General features: G+C 46.2%; 2 protein-coding genes across 2 annotated transcripts; one reads left to right on the top strand and one right to left on the bottom strand.

Moving 5' to 3' along the window:
* Nucleotides 1-2,099: 2,099 nt before the first annotated feature.
* psen1 (presenilin 1) lies at nucleotides 2,100-16,479 on the bottom strand. The gene is made up of 11 exons (XM_061263803.1): nucleotides 16,290-16,479; nucleotides 14,247-14,333; nucleotides 12,113-12,390; nucleotides 11,481-11,622; nucleotides 10,866-10,933; nucleotides 10,220-10,440; nucleotides 8,450-8,548; nucleotides 7,826-7,900; nucleotides 7,181-7,426; nucleotides 3,937-4,055; nucleotides 2,100-3,456 (listed from the first exon to the last, which is right to left on the bottom strand). Exons 2-11 carry the CDS (start codon nucleotides 14,280-14,282, stop codon nucleotides 3,301-3,303), a joined length of 1,440 nt encoding a protein of 479 aa, XP_061119787.1. The 5' UTR covers nucleotides 14,283-14,333; nucleotides 16,290-16,479; the 3' UTR covers nucleotides 2,100-3,300.
* A 1,501-nt stretch (nucleotides 16,480-17,980) lies between these two features.
* erh (ERH mRNA splicing and mitosis factor) lies at nucleotides 17,981-21,528 on the top strand. Its single transcript, XM_061256411.1, has 4 exons — nucleotides 17,981-18,137; nucleotides 19,214-19,301; nucleotides 19,817-19,937; nucleotides 21,397-21,528. The coding sequence occupies exons 1-4, from the start codon at nucleotides 18,135-18,137 to the stop codon at nucleotides 21,497-21,499; spliced, it is 315 nt and encodes a 104-aa protein (XP_061112395.1). The 5' UTR covers nucleotides 17,981-18,134; the 3' UTR covers nucleotides 21,500-21,528.
* Nucleotides 21,529-21,969: the final 441 nt, after the last annotated feature.

The raw sequence follows: 21,969 nt of genomic DNA, 5'->3' as shown, positions 1-21,969 counted from the left end.
ATTCCTCCTCGTCCTCACTGATCAGCTGGCGAGACAGAGGTCAGACGAGGTGAAAGGCCACCGTGACGGAAATGGGCATCGCAAACGGGATTCCGCTCGCAGCTCTCCCCAAACGAATCAGCGTTTTACCCCTCTGGCAGCCTCTCCCCTTCCCGTGCACTCCGTTACCTCTTCATGGGCACTGCATTACATTACATTACATTATTGGCATTTGGCAGACGCTCTTATCCAGAGCGACGTACAGTTGATTCGACTAAGCAGGAGGCAATTCTCCCCTGAAGCAATGCAGGGTTAAGGGCCTTGCTACACCGGGGATCGAACCACCGACCTTCTGAGTCCCAGTCACGCACCTTAACCACTACGCTACAGGCCGCTGCACTTGCTGACAGCCAGGCCACCTCTTGCCATCTCTTACACATGTGATTACGTCATATTAGCCTCTCGTCCAGACCAGGAAGAAGCGATGGCCAAATGCAGCCATTTTCAAAACAAGGCGCATTTGACCGATAGTATTTCTTAAAAGTCAAACGAACGAATAACTACATTTCCTTTACCTCTGCTCTGGGCCAAATTGACCCCAGCACCTCTACCAACTTGTGTCTACCAAAGTGTCTGCACAGGTATCTGTATTATAATGGATGGTGCACACTGCTCTTAAATGCAAGTGATTGATCTTATGCACATGAAGGCGTACACACAGACACTGTGACCCTCAATAATCTTATTTCAGGTGGGATGGCATTCCAGGGGCTGCGGTAATTCGAAAGCACAGTAAAAGTTCAGCACCTCAATCAATTACCCTGGAGAGCCACGGTCGTTCCCTGTGAAAGGACCGGGCTGTCCCCATGGCGATGGGAATGCCTTCCGAGTTCCAGGCAAAGTGCCAATCACACACGCCGTTAGCCAGTTGGCAGAGAAGGCACGGGCAAGGAATGCTCGCACACAAGTCCACGGAATTTCTACAACGTTCCCACTGTCCCGATTGTTCTGCTGCGTCAAACCAGGATCGGATTGGCTTTATGTAATGGCACCAAACAAAAGGAATACAAAAGGAACACAGTACAAATATAAAGCAATAAAGTGAACAGGCCGTGGTACAAATCTGGCCATGCAGTCTGGTTTTATTCCTGAAACTAACATCTCTCAGAAATGGGATGAGCCAAAATTGTGGCAAGATCGCCTCTATGCTGTAGTGTGGTAAGAGTTTGTATATTCGGGTCCAAAAAAAACTGGGACTCTTACACAAGGAATTGCCAATTTGTCATTAATTTCACAGAAAGACTGATATTTACCTTGTTTGTTGAGGCAATATCAGGGTGACTAAAGGACAAGGGTAAATACTCATCCCAAATAGAAAATAAACACTTACTGCACAAACATACACACATGTAAGCAACTGAAGACTCAAGTGTAGGTGCGTCCAATCTTGTTCAAACGGGGCCGGTGTGGGTGCGGGTTCAGTCCAACACTAAGTCAGTTTTATACTTGAAGTCCAAACCTGATTACATTAACTAATGACCTAAATCATGGTCTTCAATCAAGACCTTTATAATTAGAATCAGTCATCTTAATGCTGGGCTTAAAACAAAGACCTGCACCCCCGCCAGCCCTTTTCGAATGAGACCCCTGCTCTAGGACACACACACACACACACACACACACACACACACACACACACACACACACACACACACACACACACACACACACACACACACACACACACACACACACACACACACACACACAGGAAGTGAAGGGCAGAAATCACACACAAACATGGAAGTTGTTTAAACAGTGCAGAGAGGGTACCATTAATGCATCTCCTTTATTTCAGCAATCTTTCAACAACTTACAAAAACAAGAAAGTCACTGAGACCCGCCGTTTTCTTTATTTTTTTTTTGCTGTTGGGGGATGGGGGATGGGGTCTGGGAATGTACATCTCAAAAATTGGAAGTGAAAAAAAGAAGATATGGGGGGGGGGGGGCAGCAGGGACAACAGAACTACAGCCAGGCACAAACTTCAGTCTTCCACTAAACATGAAAACCCATAAAACCCAAAAAACCCACCCGCCCGCCCGCTCGCCCACCCACCCCCTTCGCCAATCTCGGCGTGTGTCTGCAGTTCATTGCTGCAGGCAGTTCGGTCTGAAGAGAACTCATACAGGATGCCACATAATCTGCCCTCCCAGCCCCGGACGCTCAACGTCAAAGCCTCCTTGTGCTCCGCATAAGCACTGCAGGAGCCGTAATCAGGCCAAATCTAAACCTCAAGTACGGACCCTGCACGGAACCACTCAGACATAGCTTTGAGGCAACAAGGAAGTCCTAAGTCCTTCGGAAAACCGGGACAAACTCGAGAGGTCTCAGACGGTGGGCACAACAAGGACACTATTCATAGACACGCCACTCAAGACGTTCTCCAAAACGTCCGGCCCAATCATCACAAAGCCAGCCCTGCGGTTCACATATTTTGTGCTGTAGCTCCTTTACCCTGTGGTTCAAATAATCTTAATTCCAGGCTTAACATAACCCTAATGCCGCTCAGCACTGGGGGCACTCAAAGAAATTTCCAAGCCCTACAGGAAGCCATTTCTGCCTCATGGACAACCATGGCCCACAGTCCACAAACCTATGATGGTGTTCTCTTGTTTCCCAGAAAATAAAAATGTGTGACATTTTAGTGTTCCTGCAAGACAATTAAAGCATTTCATCTCGCTTGTTTCATGACATCCCTTTAGCTACTTCGTGATCAGTGAACACGCACACACGTGCGCACATACACACACACACACACCTCTCAGTTCAGCACTCACACTACCAAGCCCCCGTCAAGATGGAGGCAGAGAAAGATCACAGAATCTCTCTGAGAGGATGCACACCGAACTTTAAAAAGGAGAAGAAAAACAATAACAAAACCAATAACAAAAATAATCAGGAATTATGGTTAAGACTCAAAACTGGACAAAAGTTACTTGGTGAGCAAAAATAAAGTCTGTTCCACATACTCGCACACACTCACACAGATTCTCACACACAGACACACACACACACAATCACGCTCACACAAAATTATAATTATACAACAAAAAAAAGCTTTAGTCCAGTCCAGTCCAGAAAGTGGTGAGGAGGGGGGGTATGGTTGCCCCTCCTGCCCCAGTTTACCCCAGCGGTGAAGGGTGAGAGTCCTCGGGCCTAAAAGCAGGAGCTCCCATTGGTGGAACCAGCTGGAGTGCGTAGGTGGAGTAGGGGCGAGGGGCGAGGCGGGGTAAGGGGGGTGGGGGGGGGGTTGGACCCTGCTAAATGTAGAACTGGTGCAGGGCGAGCTGGTCCATGAAGGGCCGAACCAGGTTGTCCGTGGCGAAGTAGAAAACCAGGCCGAACGTGATGGAGATGGGCAGAGCCGGGAGGGCCTTCTTAAAGATGGCCAAGAGGAGGAGGGTGAGACACAGGCCCTGGAGGAGGGAGGGAGGGAGAGAGAGAAAGAGAGAGAAGGTATGGGGAGGGGGAGGACAGAGGAAGAAGGATAATACAGTTAATTCTGATCAGGCCTGGGTCGAATCCAAATTGTTTTGGATTCAAATAATTTTCCGTGCTCGATTGACCTTGCCTGCTGCAACTGAGCCAACCAAGAGGACCACAAGGTGAGTTTAGCACTTTAGCATTTCATGGGTTCCAATACACCAGATAAGCTCAGTAACGCATGGAACAGTGCGTGTCTTGTACTGTTTGTAAGTCTTGTAATAAGACCTCATTGCCAATATTTTTGTCTTACTTAAAAATAAATAATAATAAATAAACTTAAAATAAATAAGAGTACGTCTCAACAGAAGGCTAAAACACTTGTTGAGGTTGACTGCGGGTTCCTGCAGTGTGTGTAAGGGGGGGGGGGGGGGTGATGGACAGCAGAGGGGGGAGCAAGGCGTCACACTCACGATGAGGATGGCCACGAAGCAGGCCAGCGTGGTGTTCCAGTCCCCGCTGGCGGTGGCCGAGGCCTTGCCCACCAGCATGCTGTAGAAGATGAAGTCCCCCAGGCCCAGCTTCACGCCCCCTGGGAAAGACACGCACAACGGAGCGCGCTCAGTAACACAGCGCACAACAGAGCGCGCTCAGTAACACGCGCACAACAGAGCGCGCTCAGTAACACAGCGCACAACAGAGCGCGCTCAGTAACGCGGCCATCGCACCGGCCACGCCTGGGGAGCCAGTCAGGCATAGCTGCATGCATAAGAGATCACCTCAAAAGAAGGGCTTTCCTCCACCCACAGTCCATACTCAGTGGGCCTAATATCAGACCTGGAGCGGTTCAGCTGTAGAAGTCGATAGAACTGGATGGTCGCTATAGTGAATTTGTTTCACGGTTTGGCTTTCTCTTCAGTTCAAAATCAATTGCTTTTTTGCTTGATAATGTCAGTCTCTTACTCTGCAAAAGTCACATTTTATTTATATTACATTAATGGCATTAGGCTGACGCTTTTATCCAAAGCGACTTACAGTTGATTAGACTGAGCAGGAGACAATCCCCCCCTGGAGCAATGCCGGGTTAAGGGCCTGGCTCAAGGGCTGTGTGGATCTGATTGCGGCTACACCGGGGATCGAACCACCAACCTTGCAGGTCCCAGTCATGCACCTTAACCAATACGCTACAGGCCTGTGTATCAAAAAAAATGTAACGGGCATGTGATGAAGTGCGGCCCAAACTCGAGTATAAAACTGGCAAGTACTCGCGAAACCGAAAATACTTTCTGTTCCCAGTAGGCATTGCAAATACGTTTTCCTGCTGTAGCATAGCTAGCTAGCTAAATGTACGTTCGGATGTCAGTTGCTGCTGCTAGTCGAACGGTTTCTTGTTTTAGGCTTAAGGTTAGAAGAGTCACGTTGTTACAATACAAGTGCGTCTCAAAATAACAAAGTTTGTCTTCTTGCGTTTTAAGTCGTTAACTTTTGCTCGTGCACTTGTAGGTTAAGCTTATAAGAACACAAGTGCACAAGTACGTCATTTGAGACACAGCCACTGTCGATGGACAGGAACCGAAACCGCCACGCAACAGCGGGCACAAGCTAACGAGCATCGCTGAACGTGGGGCACAAATGCCAAACCTGTCATCATAACAAACAGATCTTGCTTCCTCCAGTGCTTCACCGTCACTCACTGTTCTTTTCTTCCTCTCTCTTCGCATTGCTTTTTTTCTCCCTCCTCCACCCCTCCCCCTCCCTCCCGCTCTCTTTCGCTCCCCCATTAATTACCTGACAAATTTCAGTGCCCATCCCATACTTAAGGGATGTAGTAGGAGAGGCGCACAGAGAGAATCCTAGTACTTTTCACAAATGGCTGCTCATCACGTTTTTTTATTTTTTATTATTGCCTGAGGCCCTGTTCCTTTACTCCGTTACTGGCACACGCAACAGTCCCTGGAAGCCCTCTGAGGAACCCGACGACGGGAGGGGGGGGGGGGGGGAGGGGTTGTTCATTAACAGACGAAATGTCGCAATCAATCAAACCGAGGGAATTTACGCAAAGAGGGCGGAGCCTCTGCCGAGTCGGCCACCGCCCCCGTTCCCAATCCCAGCCAATTATGTTGTTCCTTTTCCAAAATCCCATCTGATTGACAGACGCAAAAGGGCATTTAGGTACAGGGCCCCCGTTAGACCTGTCATGTTGTTGAAGGGTTTTACCAGCTCTCACACCTCCTACACACAATCGTGCGACGGCCTCCGGGCGGAAAGTTGCTGAATAGGCCTCGGTGTTCCAAGCAAGCCAGGAACCAACCCAATGAACCGGCCTTGATCACGCTTCACCCCGAGATCAACCCCGAGCAGGGACTTCTGCCCTCAGGCCGACGCGTTCCACATGCATAATTAGCATTAGCATTAACAGCCGCATACACACGCGCACACACACACACACACACACACACACACACACACACATAAACACATGCACACAAACACACACACGCTCAAGCACATACATACACGCACACGCACATAAACACATAAACACATACATACACACACACACACACACACACCTATCCTGAGGCAAGCTAACAGGAAATGGGTTGCAGAGTAGAATAACGGTTAGAGAACGGGGCTTGCGGTTCAAAGGTTATTCCCACATTAGATTCCCAGGCACCCGAGTCACTTCACCTGAATTGCCTTAATAAAACAATTTAATAAAATAATAAAAATAAGTCACTCTGGACGTGTCAGCTAAAAGGCCGCTATATCTAATATCACGCAATGAAATTAGAGGGGAATTCCACCGAAAAACAACATTCAGCTCATTTGTAAAAATAGAAACACTGTCCAAAGTGGTCAGACAACAGGATGTACAAACAAATTTCTTGGAAGCACGTGGAAGCCTATCCAGCCACTGTAGTGTTTAGTAAAGCAGGTACCTGGAGCAGGCACAGTGGAGGCTGGGTCCCTGCACTCAACAGTTACACTCAGAAATAAAGGTAGAGCCTAAAAAAGTACTAAATACAAATAAGCTTGTCACTTAAAAGCCTAGCCAGCAATATATAATTCATTTGTAGCTTTTTTTTGCTTGGAAAGTACTTGTACCCAAAGAGAACATTTACTGTACTTTCAGGGTACATTCGGTAAATTTGATCCTTGAAGAACAAAAATATATATGCCATAGACTATAATGGCACTCATATAGTTATATATAGATTGTTGTTTTGTATTAGCTATTGTATTGTTGCACTCGGGGTATTCTAGCTGCCAACTGTGGTAGGCTAGTTTGTAAGTTGATGCATTCTTCAAGGGTTCCGATTGTATCTGTATGGTCACGCTAGGACTCAGAACCATACCGTCCTCTCAGGTCCTCTTCACACTTGTACCTGTGTTTGATCTGCACTTCGATAAGAGCATCACTCTGGATAACAGCATCTGCTAAATGCCTGTAATGTAATGTAATGAAATGTAATGAGTGCAGAGAGCTGGCTGGCAGCTCATTCTAATCAGGAGGACGGCTTCTTTTCTACAAGAACTAGTTCATTTGACGGTGGAATTCTGCTTTAAAAGGGATACAAAGTGAATGGCAGAGGGCGTTTGCCCCAGGCTTGGCCCGGTATGGCCCGGTATGGCCCGGTATGGCCCGGTATGGCCCGGTATGGCCCGGTATGGCCCGGTATGGCCCGGTAGGGCCCGGCTCAGCCCAGCACTCACTCTCCTCATCGTCCTCAGGGGGTGGCCGGGCGGAGGGCATCTGCTGGACGACGCGCCTCGTTTCATCGGTGGACTGCAGGGGGCCCAGCTGCTGCTGCTGGTGCCCCACCCAGTCTGTGGTGAAGCCCCCGTCGTCCTCCCCCTGGGGGGCCGGGGCTGGGGCCGGGGCAGGGGCCGGGGCCGGGGCCGGGGCAGGAGCGGAGGCAGGGGCCGGAGCTGCAGCAGGGGCGGGGGCGGGGCCAGGGGCTGGGAAGAGCCGTACAACCAAAATAAGAGCGCTGACCCGGACAATAAAAGGCTCTGACGCACCTTGACCGTTTTTTACGACAGGGCTGCCCAACCCTGTTCCCGGAGATCTACGGTCCAGTAATTTTCCACTCCAATCAAAACAAAGCACGCCTCATTCTAACAGCTAGAGATCTGGCCGAGTGAGGTGTGCCAAACTAGGGTTGAAATTAAAACAGACACAGGCACAGTAGATCTCCAGGAACAGGGTTGGGCAGCCCTGATGTGGGATATTACACCATGCAGTGAAATAATCTGCAGTAACTGATGAAGGTAGACTGAAGGTTTATACATCGTCTCCCCCCTCCACAACCAGTCTGGGAAGAGGCCGCCCATCCCCTCCCATCCCCTCACACTCACCCTGGTTCTCAGTGTCTGCCGGGTTTTTCCTGCTGTCTCCACTGTCTGCCATGCCAACGAGCCACACCATGGTCGCTGAAAGGACAGGAGAAAAAGTGAGTGAGAGAGAGGAGGAGGAGGGAGGGAGAGAGAGAACACAAGAGAATTAGATAAATAATGTGTGTGTGTGTGAGAGTGTGAGAGAGAGAGAGAGAGAGAGAGAGAGAGAGAGACCCTTGATACCTTTGATTAATAGGCCTACTAAAAATATGCCTTCATACAGACAGAACACTTAACTACAGGCTCTTAATACTCTGGAGCAAAGGCAGAGAGAGGGAGACAGAGAGAGCGGGAGATAGAGAGGAAGAGAGAGATAGGGAGGGAGAGATCGCACCTGACAGCTCAAAGTATTTCTGCCCATTTAAGGGACTCTTTAGTCCTGCGAGCCGACCCATGTCTAAAAGCTCAGTTAGATACAGGACCCCTACAGGGCCAGTATGGTATGACAACCCTTCCACTGCCCAGCAGACCAGATGAAACTCAGGAATAACCTGCAGGCTATAGGACGTGTTTGTGTGTGCGTGCGTGCGTGCGTGCGTGCGTGCGTGTGTCCACGTGTGTGAAAGACTGAGAGAGGAGACTCACAGGAGTAGATGAGAGCGGGGAAGATGGGCTCGTTCCTCTCCTGCGCCGTCTCCACTAGAATACGGAGTGGGCCCTTGGGACAGAGCACCGCCAGCAGGTCTGGAGGGGAATAGCAGGCAGGGGGACAACGTCACAGCGGAGTTAGACAAGCCCACCGGGAGGACGAGGAATTCCTTTATCGCCCAGCAGGGTCACGGTCAGAATCAAAATGGCCTTCAAACACGAGGACTTCACAGCATTCATGTCATGTTTGACACAGTTAGGAGGCGTGTAATGAAGGCACCACATGCCATCCTCTCCAGCTGGGTCCAGAACAACCTCACTCAGCCAACTAACACTCACACAAAGACTTCAGATAAACTTGTGTCAGCACTTGCTAAATAAACACCCCATATCTCATAAAGTAACATAAACATGAAAAATATCCAAGCGGCCAACAACTGAACTGCCCAAGAATATGATTACTACCACCTAATATTTTATACCCTTCTCAAAGAATAAGTGAAATCAGGGTTTTGCACTGTGCTACAACATGTACAAGTTATACTGAAACCTGTAGTAGTGTGTAGCATACCAGGAATGGAAATGTTTGTACAATTGCACAGCATTCCTCTCCAGTTCATCTGCAACTAATTTTCTTTATTTTCTTTCTTCAATTTGGTGGCTCTGTGAAGACTCTTTTCTTCTTCTCCTTCTTGTGTCCCAGTTCCTAATTTCCTGCCTTCTTTTAAGATTTTTCCCCCCATGACTGAGCTCAAACTGTGACTTATATGTGACTCACAGCAGGAGTTATGCTCAGGGTCTTCACTTCATAGTGAGAGCTGTCAATCACACAAATCAGCCAAATCTGCCCTTCATCATTGCCAAGTGAAGAATCTACCCCTCCGCAAACCAAGACTGCATCAACAAACAGTCTGATGAAGACCGTATCCAGGGTGTGAAATTAACACCAGCCACCAACCAAATGCAGGTAAATGTCATCAGGCATTTTGGCAGGTAACCACCCATCATTTGGCTGTCTTTGGCCAATTGTAAATATCTAGCTGTCTGGTAAAACAGTGAAATTGGCTGCCCCAGGCACTGTGGTCACTAGACAGAAACATTTCCTACCCTGCCGTATTGGGACAGGAGTGAGGTAAAAAGATCTTGATATGGTTATTTTATGGATGCTTTTCTCTCAATCTAACACATATTTTGCAATTGCTTCTCCGGTATATTTACCTTGTGAACTACTTGACGGACATGGCTATGGACGACATGGCTGACTTTATGTGAATTGCACTGTAACTGACCGTGTTCAGTAGTCGCTCAATTACCTTCAGTATGTACTTTTCATACCTAAATCTGGATAAAAGCATCTGCCAAATCAATGCAATGTAACGCAAGATCTTTCATTTAGGGACCCAACTTCACCTCTTCACCTCTCCAGAAGTCAGCATTACATTACATTAATGGCACTTGGCAGACGCTTTCATCCAAAGCGACTTACAGTTGATTTAGACGAAGCAGGAGACAATCCTCCCCTGGAGCAAAGCAGGGTTAAGGGCCTTGCCCAAGGGCCTGACGGCTGTGCGGATCTTATTGCGGCTACACCGGGGATCGAACCACCGACCTTGCGGGTCCCAGTCATTTACCTTAACCACTACGCTACAGGCCTCCCCAATGGCCCAGTCATGTACCTTAACCAGGCCGCCCCAATGAGGGGCTTGAATCAGTAACTCCCCAGTCGCACCCTACCACCAGGCTACCCCCCGGTCCTGTGGCCCTCACCGTAGACGGAGATGACGCCTAGGATGAGCCAGGACGTCCACTGGGGCAGGTACTTGATGAAGACGAGGGCCATGAGGGCGCTGATCATGATGAGGTAGGCCTGCTGGAGACGAAGAGGCCCCTTCCAGTGGATACAGATCATCCCCACCACCCCGAAGTTCCAGATGATCACCGCCACCGTGATGTAGTCCATGGCAACGTTGTAGGTCTTAAACACCTCCCTGCCCAAAAGAAACACGGCGTCACACTCCAATCTCCTTATACGGGTAAGAACTACATGATACTGTATAATTATATATAACTTTAGCTGATGCCGGTCTATATGGGTACATGTGGAGATTTTTATAATACAGGATCGAGACATAATTCAGTAAGTGCAGAAGTGCAGATTTTCTGAGAATATTATACAATTCATCCCAGGGGAGGTTCATTATAGGGCCAGTTTCACAGACGCAGATTAAGCCTAGTCCTGGACTAAATCAAATATTCAATGGAGATTTTCCATACAAAAAGTACATTTTGTCCAGAACAAAGCCTAATCTACATTTTTAATTTTTTACTGAAAAAAGGAAAGAGAGAAGGGCAGGAGAACGGTAGAACAGGGCAGAAGAACAGTAGAACAGGACAAAAGAGACAGGACACTCACCCCAGGTAGATGAAGGAGAAGAAGAACAGCATCAGCAGGGAGGAGATGAAGAGCCAGCCTTGGATTACCTGAACAGGAAACAGGAAATTAATATAGACTTCACGATGTTACAAAAGATGCACACAACCTGCAATCTTAACCTTTGATACCGTGCAGAAAAGACCCGCGTTGCATCACACATAAGCTATGAAGCACTGATGTGGTGCCACTGTCTCTGGCAGTTTAATCATAAATATCAACTTTAGTAGAGAATTTTTATTTTTTATGATACAACTGTTGTTTCCCACCCATGGAAAGGCCTCCCCCCAACAGGTGGCGCTGCACAGTAAATGGGACAGTAGCAGTAGCATTAGCCGCAGCATTAGCAGCAGCATTAGCCGCAGCAGTAGCAGTAGCAGTAGCATTAGGCGCAGCATTAGCAGTAGCATTAGCCGCAGCAGTAGCAGTAGCATTAGCCGCAGCATTAGCAGCAGCATTAGCAGTAGCATTAGCCGCAGCATTAGCATTAGCCGCAGCAGTAGCAGTAGCATTAGCCGTAGCATTAGCTGCAGCATTAGCAGTAGCATTAGCAGTAGCCGCAGCATTAGCAGTAGCAGTAGCATTAGCAGCACTCACCTTGTAGCAGCGGTACTTGTAGAGCAGCACCAGCACCAGGGTCATGACCACGATGACGGAGATCATGATGGCGGCGTTCAGGATGGAGTTGAGCGCCCGCTGCCCCACCGTCTCCGTGTTCTCCGGGAAGGGCGTGTAGATCCTGTGTGACATCATCACCGCCATTTCACAACACTTTCATCCCCTCGACCCCTACACGTCAGGGATCCTCAAATCTGGCCCTCAAATCCAAACTCGATCACTTGATCTGACGTGTGTGTATGGACTACAACTACAGCTGAAGATTGCAAGTGTATCCTAAAGATTTTACAGGGCTGAAGTAAAGGAGCGAATGAGCGTAGTTTATAGAGCGGCCAGAAAACTAAAACTAAGGTAACTGGCGGGAACAAAAACCAGCATGCAGGCCAGCTCTTCAGGACTGGACATGTGCACCTGCTCAAAGTAGTGTGTCTGACGTTGAATAGAGTACAATGTTTGCTTACTCCCACCTAGAGGGGATTTGGGGAAGTCAGTTGTCACGCAGAAGTTCAACCGTTAATCGCACCCCCTTCTAAACACATGCATGTACTTCCATCTAACCCTCTCTCCTCCAACCCACCCCAACCCAACCCAACCCAACCACTTTCACTCACAGCTGGCCGTCGTTCTGCGTGTAGAAGCTGACCGACTTGATGGTCGCCACGACGACCACCATGCAGAGGGTGACGGGGACGAAGAGCATGATGACGTGCTTGGCGCCGTACTTCAGCGTCAGCTCCTCATCCTCGTCCTCCTCGCTGTCGACGACCTGGGCGGGGGCGGGGCCTGGGGCGGGGGCGGGGCGCGCCGAGGGGGGCTGCCCGTTCTGCTCCGGCTCGCCCCTCCCCCGCCCGCCGGGACGCCGGCTGGGCTCCGTCCCCTCACTCGGTTGCTGGGAGACGGGAGAGGCCACAGAATCACACGCAGATACAGACACAAACACACACATACAGACACAAACAGACACACACAGACACACACAGACACACACAGACATACGCGCATACATGTGCAAGCACACACATACACGCATAAAAGATCAGCTAACTAGTAGCATTGTTTACCCACAATTTCACTGCATGGAAGTTGAAATGGTAGAAAAGAAAGAAACTCTGGCACACCGCGCTTGTTGATGCACTGAAAAGAGCCGTTGGGGTTTTTTTTGGTCTTTTTGGAACTGGCAGCTTTCCAGTGAGACAAGCAAGTGAAACATTCAAGAAATACAGTGTGTGGGAATTTACTGTATTTCAGACATAATCCTCCCCAAACGCCTATGTGCTGTGCCAAGTCCACACCCAACCGTCTCATAGTTGTCAAATTTCAGAAAAGTAACACAAATGATAGAAACACAGCTCAGTGAGGATTCTGGAGGCTTGTGAAATTCTGTCACAGACAGCAATAACTCTTTAGCCTGGCAATAACTCTACACAGGGAACGTGCGCAAGGAGGAACGCACGGATTAGCAGCATACAACCTCTGACAAGGCTAAACAAAGCCAGTAAATGTGTCTATGGTCTGTAAGCAAAGAGCTTGCACATGTCCTGAATCTGCTTTGTGGTGGTGTTTGTGTTCCTCGCGTTGAGTGTGTCCCAGGCCTTGACCTTGGCACTGACATTGGGAGTCCAATCCCATGAGACCCAATGGGGGTGACATTGACTCAGGAGGGAAGAGGAACCGTCTGGCGATCCCACCCCGAGTGTGTCAAAGTGTCCCTGAGCAAGACACCCGATCGCTCCTGACGAGCTGGTCGGCGCCTTGCATGGCAGCCAATCGCCGTTGGTGTGCGTGCGTGTGCATGTGCATGTGCGTGTGTGTGTGTGTGTGTGTGTGTGTGTGTGTGAATGGGTGAATGAGAAGCATGAATTGCACAGTGTTCTGCATAAAGGCGCTTTATCATTTTAAATGGCCCATTTACCGTTTACAGACGTGCCGAGACGTGTGCGTGCCCAGACAGGAGAGCTCCCTCTGCACACGGCGCTACAATAAGCATCTCCGCATACCTGTCCTCCGTACGTCACACCTGCAGCTAACTTCAGCTGGCGCGGCTCAGACAGGGCGCGGCTCGCTCGCTAGCGGAGTGCACTTCCCAGCGACACCGCTGTGCGACTTGACAACCTCGATGATTTCAAAACCAGCAAACAGAGCAAGGCAGAGCCCCTGGCCAGTTTGTGAGGAAATACCCGGATATTGCATTGTGTACATACTGTCGCACTGCTTTAGACAGGAAAAAAAAAAAACTGCCTCCCGTCTTCTGAGCCACAACTTAAAACCACAGCGAATAAACGTGGTTTATAATATTACGTATGTTTATGCTGCCTTTAAAATAACGGTCCGAAGACAGTTGGTATGAAGATCCGAGTACGTTGTTTAAATCGTTATAATAATAACATTGATCCTCTTCACACACTGAGATGCATGCAAAGTCAAAATTCCAATCTCAACATAACATGGGATTCTCCCATCAATGGGGATAAAAAACTGAATCACTAAACCCCTCTGTGCCTAGATATGCATAAACCACACATTTAAGATAAATAAAACCAGTAAAAGTAAAGCTTTTTTTATTTACTACCTTGTGTTGGGAACAGTCCTATCGGAGTTGTACCTTATGTGGCCGGTTCTGTAGTTTGGATTGCTTTTTTGTATATCGCTTTGCATAAAAGCGTCTGCTAAATAAAAATGAACTTCATCACACACAGACACAGACACACACGCACACGCACAGACAGAGAAAGCGCTTCTACTCACCACGTTATTCTGAGAAATCTCCATTAAGTCAGCCATATGAGTGCTGAATACCCTCTTCCTCTCACACAAACTTCAAGCTCATCAAATCTAAGGAAGAAATACGCAGAGTTGTATTTTTGACATAAAATAATAAAATATCGTAGGCTTGCAAGATCACGAGGTAAGGGTCAATTGTAGTATGAAATATATGGCACAAAGGTTAACTCTATAACCTTTGTGCCATGTCACTGAATTGGCCCACATTTTAGTTAGAAAGGCTGGTGTAATGCTATGGTTGTTTGACTAACAAATGTATAATTATTGGTTCCAGCCCCAATTGGGAACAGGGAAGCTTCCATTTTCAATGATTTCTCAATGCATATTTTATTTTTTATTTTTTGTACCCAAGTATATTTTCCTGAAGCGTAGAATAGTTCTAAACTGACCCACACTTCTCATCTCAAGTCTCCTACATTAAATTTCAAACTTTACAATTGTTTAAGCTGCGAAAGTTCCCTTCAGCTTAAAGCCTGAATTCAAGTAATTTGGCATCAAATGACCTCATGACCTCATCACCATAAAAAACAGAATCGTAGAATTCAGGGGAGAATCTGTAAATAGTAGGCCTACATAAGAAAACTGAAATGAGCCTCACCCATGTTTTTTGGTTAATGAAACTGACCGCACAGGTAAATTTTGAAAAATTACTATTGTGAAATCATCGAAATGCAAAATAACAAGGCCAGGTCAGCATCCCTGCCCACTGGGGCTTGAACCAGAAATCCTACACTTGGCAGCCAAACAACCTACCACGACTCCATGCTCACCAACTGAAATGTGGGTCAGCTTCGTGTAAGATCCGGCATCTGCCGTCAAGACCCCCACAACCGATCCAGAATGCCACGGATCATCTGGTATTCAATGCTCCCTGACACCCTCACGTCACTCCCCCTGCTCTCCAACCTCCACTGGCTGCCTGTTATGACTAGCATCAAATTTAAAACATTGGCGCTTCCATACCAGTCAGTTAAGGGATCAGCGCCATCCAAAAGCTAATCAGAACCTATGGCCAAAAATCTCCATTCCACTACCTCTGGCGCCTCCCCCTTGTCACACCTGCACTTCTCGGTCATGACTGCTGAGGGTTGCCAGTTCAATTCCGTCCTGGGTGTGTCGAATTGTCCCTGAGCAAGACACCTAACCTTGCTTGGCAGCCAATCGCCGTTGGTGTGTGAGTGCGTGTATGTATGAATGGGTGAATGAGAAGCATCAATTGTACAGCAATTAAAGGTGCTATATACATGCCAACCATTTACCAATCTGGCCCGACGACGGTGGAATGACCTACTTGTGGACGTCAGAACAGCCAATCGCCGTTGGTGACAGTCTTTGACCACTTTCAAGCGCCGACTGAGAACTCTTCAGGTAACCGCGGTATGCTACTTGGAAAGTTGATTTATTTCTTCAAGGGTTGAAGTTTTATCTATGCGATCACTCTAGGAACTACTTTTCTCTAGGGTCTTCAACGCACTTGTCCCTGGTTCTGATTGGCACTTTATTGTACGTGCCAATCACAGCGTCTGCTAAATGACTATAATGTAACGTAATGTAATCTCGTCAATTGTAGTTTCATCAGCTTGCTTTCCCATAGGAGTTAAAAAACACTTAGATAGTGACCCGGTGACATCAGCCACTGCACCGGTAAATTACTTCATGAGGTTAAATTCCTGACCACACATTTCACAGCCAATACTCAATAGGAATTAGAATAGCTAACGTTAGCTATAGCACATGTTAGTTGGCGACATTTCAATATAATCGTAACGTTAGATGTTAGCTAGCTAGCTGGGTACTCAACTAACTTACTATCTTAGCTAGCTAACTTAGCTATCTAACCTAGCTAATATCATAAGAAACCGAGGTCGTCTTCCAGCCAAGTTCTCACAATGGACATTTAGCTAGAAAGGAAAAGATTCTCCTTTTGTACAGCTAACCGAACGTTACCAGCCGTTGCCAGCTAGCTAGGCAGACACAGTACTATTTTCCAATCAGTTAAATACTTACCGTTATAACGTTACCGCAAGCCCCGTTATGTGTTGCTGTGCTTGTTAGCTATATCCAAAATGTTTTTTTTAAAGAAACTCAGAACTCCGCTATAACACTTTCATCCCGTTATTTGTTTAGACTCACTACAACTTGAAGCGATCCATAAATTCACATCCGGTCGTGGCGCTTCCTCCTCCCAACAGTATGAAACCATAGAGCTCAGTGGGCGTACAAAACGAGCATAAGAAATTATTTCTGGTAATCACAAAGGAAGGAATTTTCAAAATAAAAGCTGGGATTTATACTTACAAGTAATTGCTTTACCGCTGTGCCTTAATGAACTGCATCTGGACATATTTACCTCCTAACTACTATAATATACAGTCCCCTACAAAAGTGTTGGAACAGCAAGGTTGATTTCTTTGTTTCTGCTATACACTGAAGACAATTGAGTTTGAAGTCAAAATATGGACATGAGAAGACAGATCTGAATTTGAGCTTTTATTTTCTGATATTCTAGATTTGTTAAACAACTTAGAACATATCACCTTTTGTATCAGACCACCCAATTTTTAGGTGAGCAAATGTATTTGAACATGTGGGGAAATTCTTTTCTAAGCTTTTGGGATAGCTTGTACAACAACTTGCAATGTCCTGAAAAATAAAGAAATCGCTGGCGTACTGAGCAACAGACATCAAACAGGTAGACCAAGGAAAACAAAAGCAGTTAATGACAGATATATGGTGAAAGCTGTGAAAAAAAACCCCAAATCTTTAGTCAGTGACATCACAAACAATCTCCACAGGGCAGGGGTGAAGGCATCTCAATCAACCGTTCAAAGAAGACTTGAGGAGTAGAAATATAGAGGCTATACCACAAGATGCACACAATCAGTCAGTAGTAAGAAACGAATGGCGAGATTACAATTTGGAAAGAAGTGCAGCGATGAGCCACAGAAGTTCTGGAACAAAGTTTTATGGACTGATGAGACCAAGATTAACCTCTACTAAAGTGATGGAAATTGTGGAAAAAGAAGGGATCTGCTCATGATCTAAAACATACAAGCTCATCTGTGAAGCACCGTGAGGAAGTGTCATGGCTTGGGCTTGCATGGCTCCTTCTGCAGGCTTTGACTGTCTCACTTACTTCTGGCTATCCAAGTAATCCCAGACTGCATCGATCAAGTTTTTAACTGAAAAGTGGTCTATTGCTTGATACTTTTTAACATACTTTATTTAACAAAATGCAAAAGATTCACTGTTATGTTTATTTGTTTGGAAATCTCATATTTAAATTACTTTTGCACAACAGCCTGATTTGCAATGACTTTAAAGCCAGTGTACAATCAATCAGGTAAATTCCATAAAATCATTTACTCTACTGATTAAATTAATTTGGGCTTGTAAACAGTTATTAAACAATATGCCATTATTATGCTATTAGATACATTCTTTTTCTTTAGGTTTAAGTAGTACAATTTGAGAAATAAATCATACTTTTGTTTTACATTTTAGTCCTGTTTTAGTCCATAAGTAATTTCCTATTCCCATTTGCCAGTATGGGATAAATGAGGAATCGGTACCTACCGAAGATTGCAACGTAGTAATATGGAGTTTCCTACTTCGCCATCCAGTACAGTAGGTGGTAGTAATGTACCCATCGAGATCACATCATCGGCTTACAATTTGAAATGAAGAAGAAAATCGTATACAACTTCCGGGGTTATTCTTCCGTCTTCTTCTTCTTCTCAGCCTCTTCCACCAACGAAGAAGAACAGTCTCGGACATTCTGCTACAGGGGGTTCTGTGCGAAGGGGCGCAAAGAATACATACAGTTCAACTGCCGTGGAAATTATCGCAAACATGGTATCCAGTTTGATTCTGTTTTTCTTTTTATATATAACATCTTGAGATGCAGAAAAAGATAGGAAATGTGTTCGAGTAGCTAACGTTACATAGCTAGCTATGTAGCTTCGTATTGTAAGCAGGCAAACCAATTGGATGGCTACGTTAGCTAGGCCTGTACTTGTCTCGGCGACTACGCTTGCTGGATGTTTCGCTTGATAATATAACGGATAATCAATCTGCACTTATGTTCCTTGTAATATCGTTTAAATATAACTCTGACATTTTTTTCATTGGCCGATATATAAAATACGATAGCCTAGCTAGCCCACATGCATTCGACGTCTTCGCATTAGCCTAGCTAGCCACTTGCTTGCCAGTAGTTAGCTGACCCATTTGTTCGTCTTCCCAGAGGGGGATGGTAGCTAAGCGGTTTCTTTTAACGTGGGTTAAGGCTGCACATTATTTGCCGACTAGTTCCATTTTCTAACGTTAGCGTCCTGTTTAATTGAATCGAATAATGCACTAGATTGCGTCAGTGTTGTGATTAGTTTTATTTTTATTTTTTTTTATTTTCAAATGGCATCAGTTTTGCCGTCTAGTTGTATACCAAACGCCACTGCTAGCGATCGGAAGATCGCCAGCTTGTACTAGCGACGTAAACTCGCTTCGGCTCACCATGCAATACCTAGTTAGCTAGCCAACTTACCCTTCAAACGGATTGAGAAAGCCTTTTAGCCTTATTTTAGAGGGCATAGGGATTTATTTTTATGGTCTGATATGTTAAATCTTTGATAGTTTAGCATTAACGTACTGGTTGTTATGTATCTGGGCGCAATAATCAAATGGTTCGCTAGTTCGTCTAGTTAAGTTACCCTTTGGGGAGGTTATTATTGACGTCGTCCATGGAATGCCCTGTAATATGTTAGCTTGACTATGACACGTCCTTTATATTTATAGGTGCCGGTATTTATAGAAGATTGACGACCCGGGCTTAAAAAACCCACATCGCGAATCGTCTTTCGTAATGTTAGTCAATTTTATTGCCTTCTCGGATAGTGTTCGATGATTGACAACAAATGTTAACTGTTTTTCAGTCTCATACAATTCTGCTGGTCCAGCCCACCAAGCGGCCCGAAGGACGAACCTACGCTGATTATGAATCTGTCAACGAGTGCATGGAAGGTAAGAACTTTCATTGGAATAGTTTGCACACGATTGTCCTATGAATTTGTGATTGATTAGCCCTGTAAGTTAGTGGCAGCTGATATTGCACATTGTTTATGTATCACGTGTAGTGAATGTCGCTGCTTCCCCAAAAGGGGCATCTGCTGAATGGTCATACAAGGTACCGGTACTCTGAGCATCTTTATGTCCAGATCGCTAAAACGATCATGGATTGTGAAATTAATTGTCATGCTTCAACGAATATATCAATCGTGCAACTTTCAGACTCAAGATGAAGCAAATCGCTACATCAGCTGTGAATAATTTACTTCATGAAACCGAATTTATTTAAATCTTAGCTCCTTCCACAGATGGATCAAAGTAGACCGAAAGGTTGAAATGTCTTACTCAAAGTTAGATGTTGAATCATCGACTAGTTCTACATGCAGTCATGCTGAGTTACGTGAGAACAGGCCTGAACCGTCCCGTGCCTTGCTCTGTACTTTGGATGCCTTACAGTGTGCCCCTTGCAGGTGTATGTAAAATGTATGAGGAGCACCTGAAGAGGATGAATCCAAACAGCCCATCAATCACGTATGACATCAGCCAGCTGTTTGACTTCATTGACGATTTGGCGGACCTCAGCTGCCTGGTGTAAGTTTGTCACGCGCTTGTTTTTCTACATTTACATTTTACATTTTAGTCATTTGGCAGATGCCTTTAATCCAAAGCGATTTACAAGTGGATAGGTTCTTCCACAGGTTAAAAGCGTCAAATCCTTAACTAGTAAAGTACGCAAAAAATAATTTCTGGAATTTTTTGTTTTTTGTGTGCCTCGCCTGTAATCACCTGTGATTTAGTATACCGTACTCATACTCAGATGATGGGTACTTCCATTGTACGGTCGGGGGGGAATTGATTGTTACGTACATAAGAACTGGCATGAAAGGCTTGTGAATTCTAAAAATGAAGAGCAATTTTCAACATCTTATCAGCCATATGATCTAATACAACCTGTTTGGTTACCTGCCAAAGTGGGGCCTAGAGGGGAGAATCTTACTAGCCACAAAGTAAATTTAGCCAGCGTTTGGCTTGTGTCAAGGAGTTGGTTTCCTACCCTGAAGAGCAGCAGTTGGCCTGACAGCCTGAAATGGATGGGCTTTACATTTACATTTTACATTTTAGTCATTTGGCAGACGCTTTTAATCCAAAGCGACTTACAAGTGCATACATTTAAATAACTTCTTCCACAAGTCAAAGCATCACATCCATAACTAGGAAAATACACATGAAGTGCTGTTCTAAAAATATAGTCATCATAAGTGCAATTTATTTTATCACATTTTTTTTTCTTTTGTGGGGTTAGACAAGAGGGGATAGGGATATCAGAAAGGGAGGGGGGGAATCAGGAGGGAGGACTAAGGTAGAGTTTGAAAAGGAAAGTGTGCCTTGTGGAGCACACTGCCCTGAAGCCTGGTCCTGTGTGCTCTCACTCAGTTTAGAGTAACGGATGACATCTGTGAGGGCGGCAGATATCGCAGACCGTCTATAAATGCATTCGGGCCCAGGAAGCTGTGCTGGGCCCAGGGAGCTGTGCTAGACCTGTGATCATCATTCCTGGTTCTGGCGGATCGAACGGGTTGTTGGTTTTTGTTTTTCGCCTCAATATCAGCGACCGATTCGGACCCCAAGAAACCCAAGTCGGCCGAGTTAGCCGCTTCAGTTGGTCAGTTAAGTGCTGAGTAAGAACGAAAAAACCAGCCAACTCAGCAGCAGCCCACCAGACCACATGAACCCCGCTGCTCGAGACGTGATCCTCTCCTGGTTAACGCCCCAGCCTCAAAACATCCCGAAACAACCGCGTACTCTACATGCCTTTAAGTTTCTACTTTACCTGCTAGTGTAATGCCTCAACCGCTACCGACCCAGCCTGTTGGATTTGATTGACAGATTTCCCATCACATTTCTGTTAAACCCATTGTGCTTTTACACCTGACTGGCGGGGGCAGCGGTCGGGCTTATTGCCCGCTCTGGAAAGCGTCTTTGCGACGGTCTTCTGTGAAAAGCACTGTATGACTTGACCTGAACGATGCGACCGTCCTCCTTCCCACAGGTATCGAGCGGACACGCAGACATACCAGCCCTACAACAAGGACTGGATCAAGGAGAAGATCTACGTCCTCCTGCGTCGCCAGGCTCAACAGGCGGGGAAATGAAGAGCCCGTGTGGGGGGTGGGGTTTTGGGGGAGGGGGAGGGGGAGGGAGGCGGGGGTGTGGGGTCCTGGGGGGCGGGAGGGAAAACTTTGTATAAAATCAGTGGTTTGGTTGAAATTTTTTTTTTTTATATAAAGAGGGCTGGGGATGAGAGGATTTCATGGTTACTTTTATATTTAATGTTTTCTTTTTCCTTGAGTGCTGACCATGTTTGTTTTCTGTTTAAGATAGATAAAGGACTTTAAAAAATATTTGGAATTGACTTTGTTTTTTTTTTGGTTTATGTGTTTGTATTTCACAACCCAGTGCATCTTTCGCACCCACTGTTTCTGCTGATGTCAGTCCTATGCCATTTTTTTATTTCAGTAAGCCAGACTAACTGAAATAAACAACACTGTCATCTAGGCCAGATGACCTTGATGGCTTGGCAGAGCAAAGTTTGTGAAAATTGTAACACATCACTGATTGTTAA

The sequence above is a fragment of the Conger conger genome, chromosome 1, assembly GCF_963514075.1.
Source record: "Conger conger chromosome 1, fConCon1.1, whole genome shotgun sequence".
In the NCBI taxonomy this organism is placed as follows: Eukaryota; Metazoa; Chordata; class Actinopteri; order Anguilliformes; family Congridae; genus Conger; species Conger conger.
This window is presented reverse-complemented; position numbering and strand designations above follow the sequence as displayed.

Coding starts and splice junctions, on each gene's coding strand:
- erh (XM_061256411.1), top strand. Junction 19,302..19,816: donor TGTCAACGAGTGCATGGAAG/GTAAGAACTTTC, acceptor TGCCCCTTGCAG/GTGTATGTAAAATGTATGAG. Junction 19,938..21,396: donor GCGGACCTCAGCTGCCTGGT/GTAAGTTTGTCA, acceptor TCCTTCCCACAG/GTATCGAGCGGACACGCAGA.
- psen1 (XM_061263803.1), bottom strand. CDS start 14,282: ATGGCTGACTTAATGGAGATTTCTCAGAATAACGTG. Junction 8,549..10,219: donor AGGCGTCATCTCCGTCTACG/GTGAGGGCCACA, acceptor ATTCCCCTCCAG/ACCTGCTGGCGGTGCTCTGT. Junction 4,056..7,180: donor CCCTGAGGACGATGAGGAGA/GTGAGTGCTGGG, acceptor TGTCTTTCCCAG/GGGGCGTGAAGCTGGGCCTG.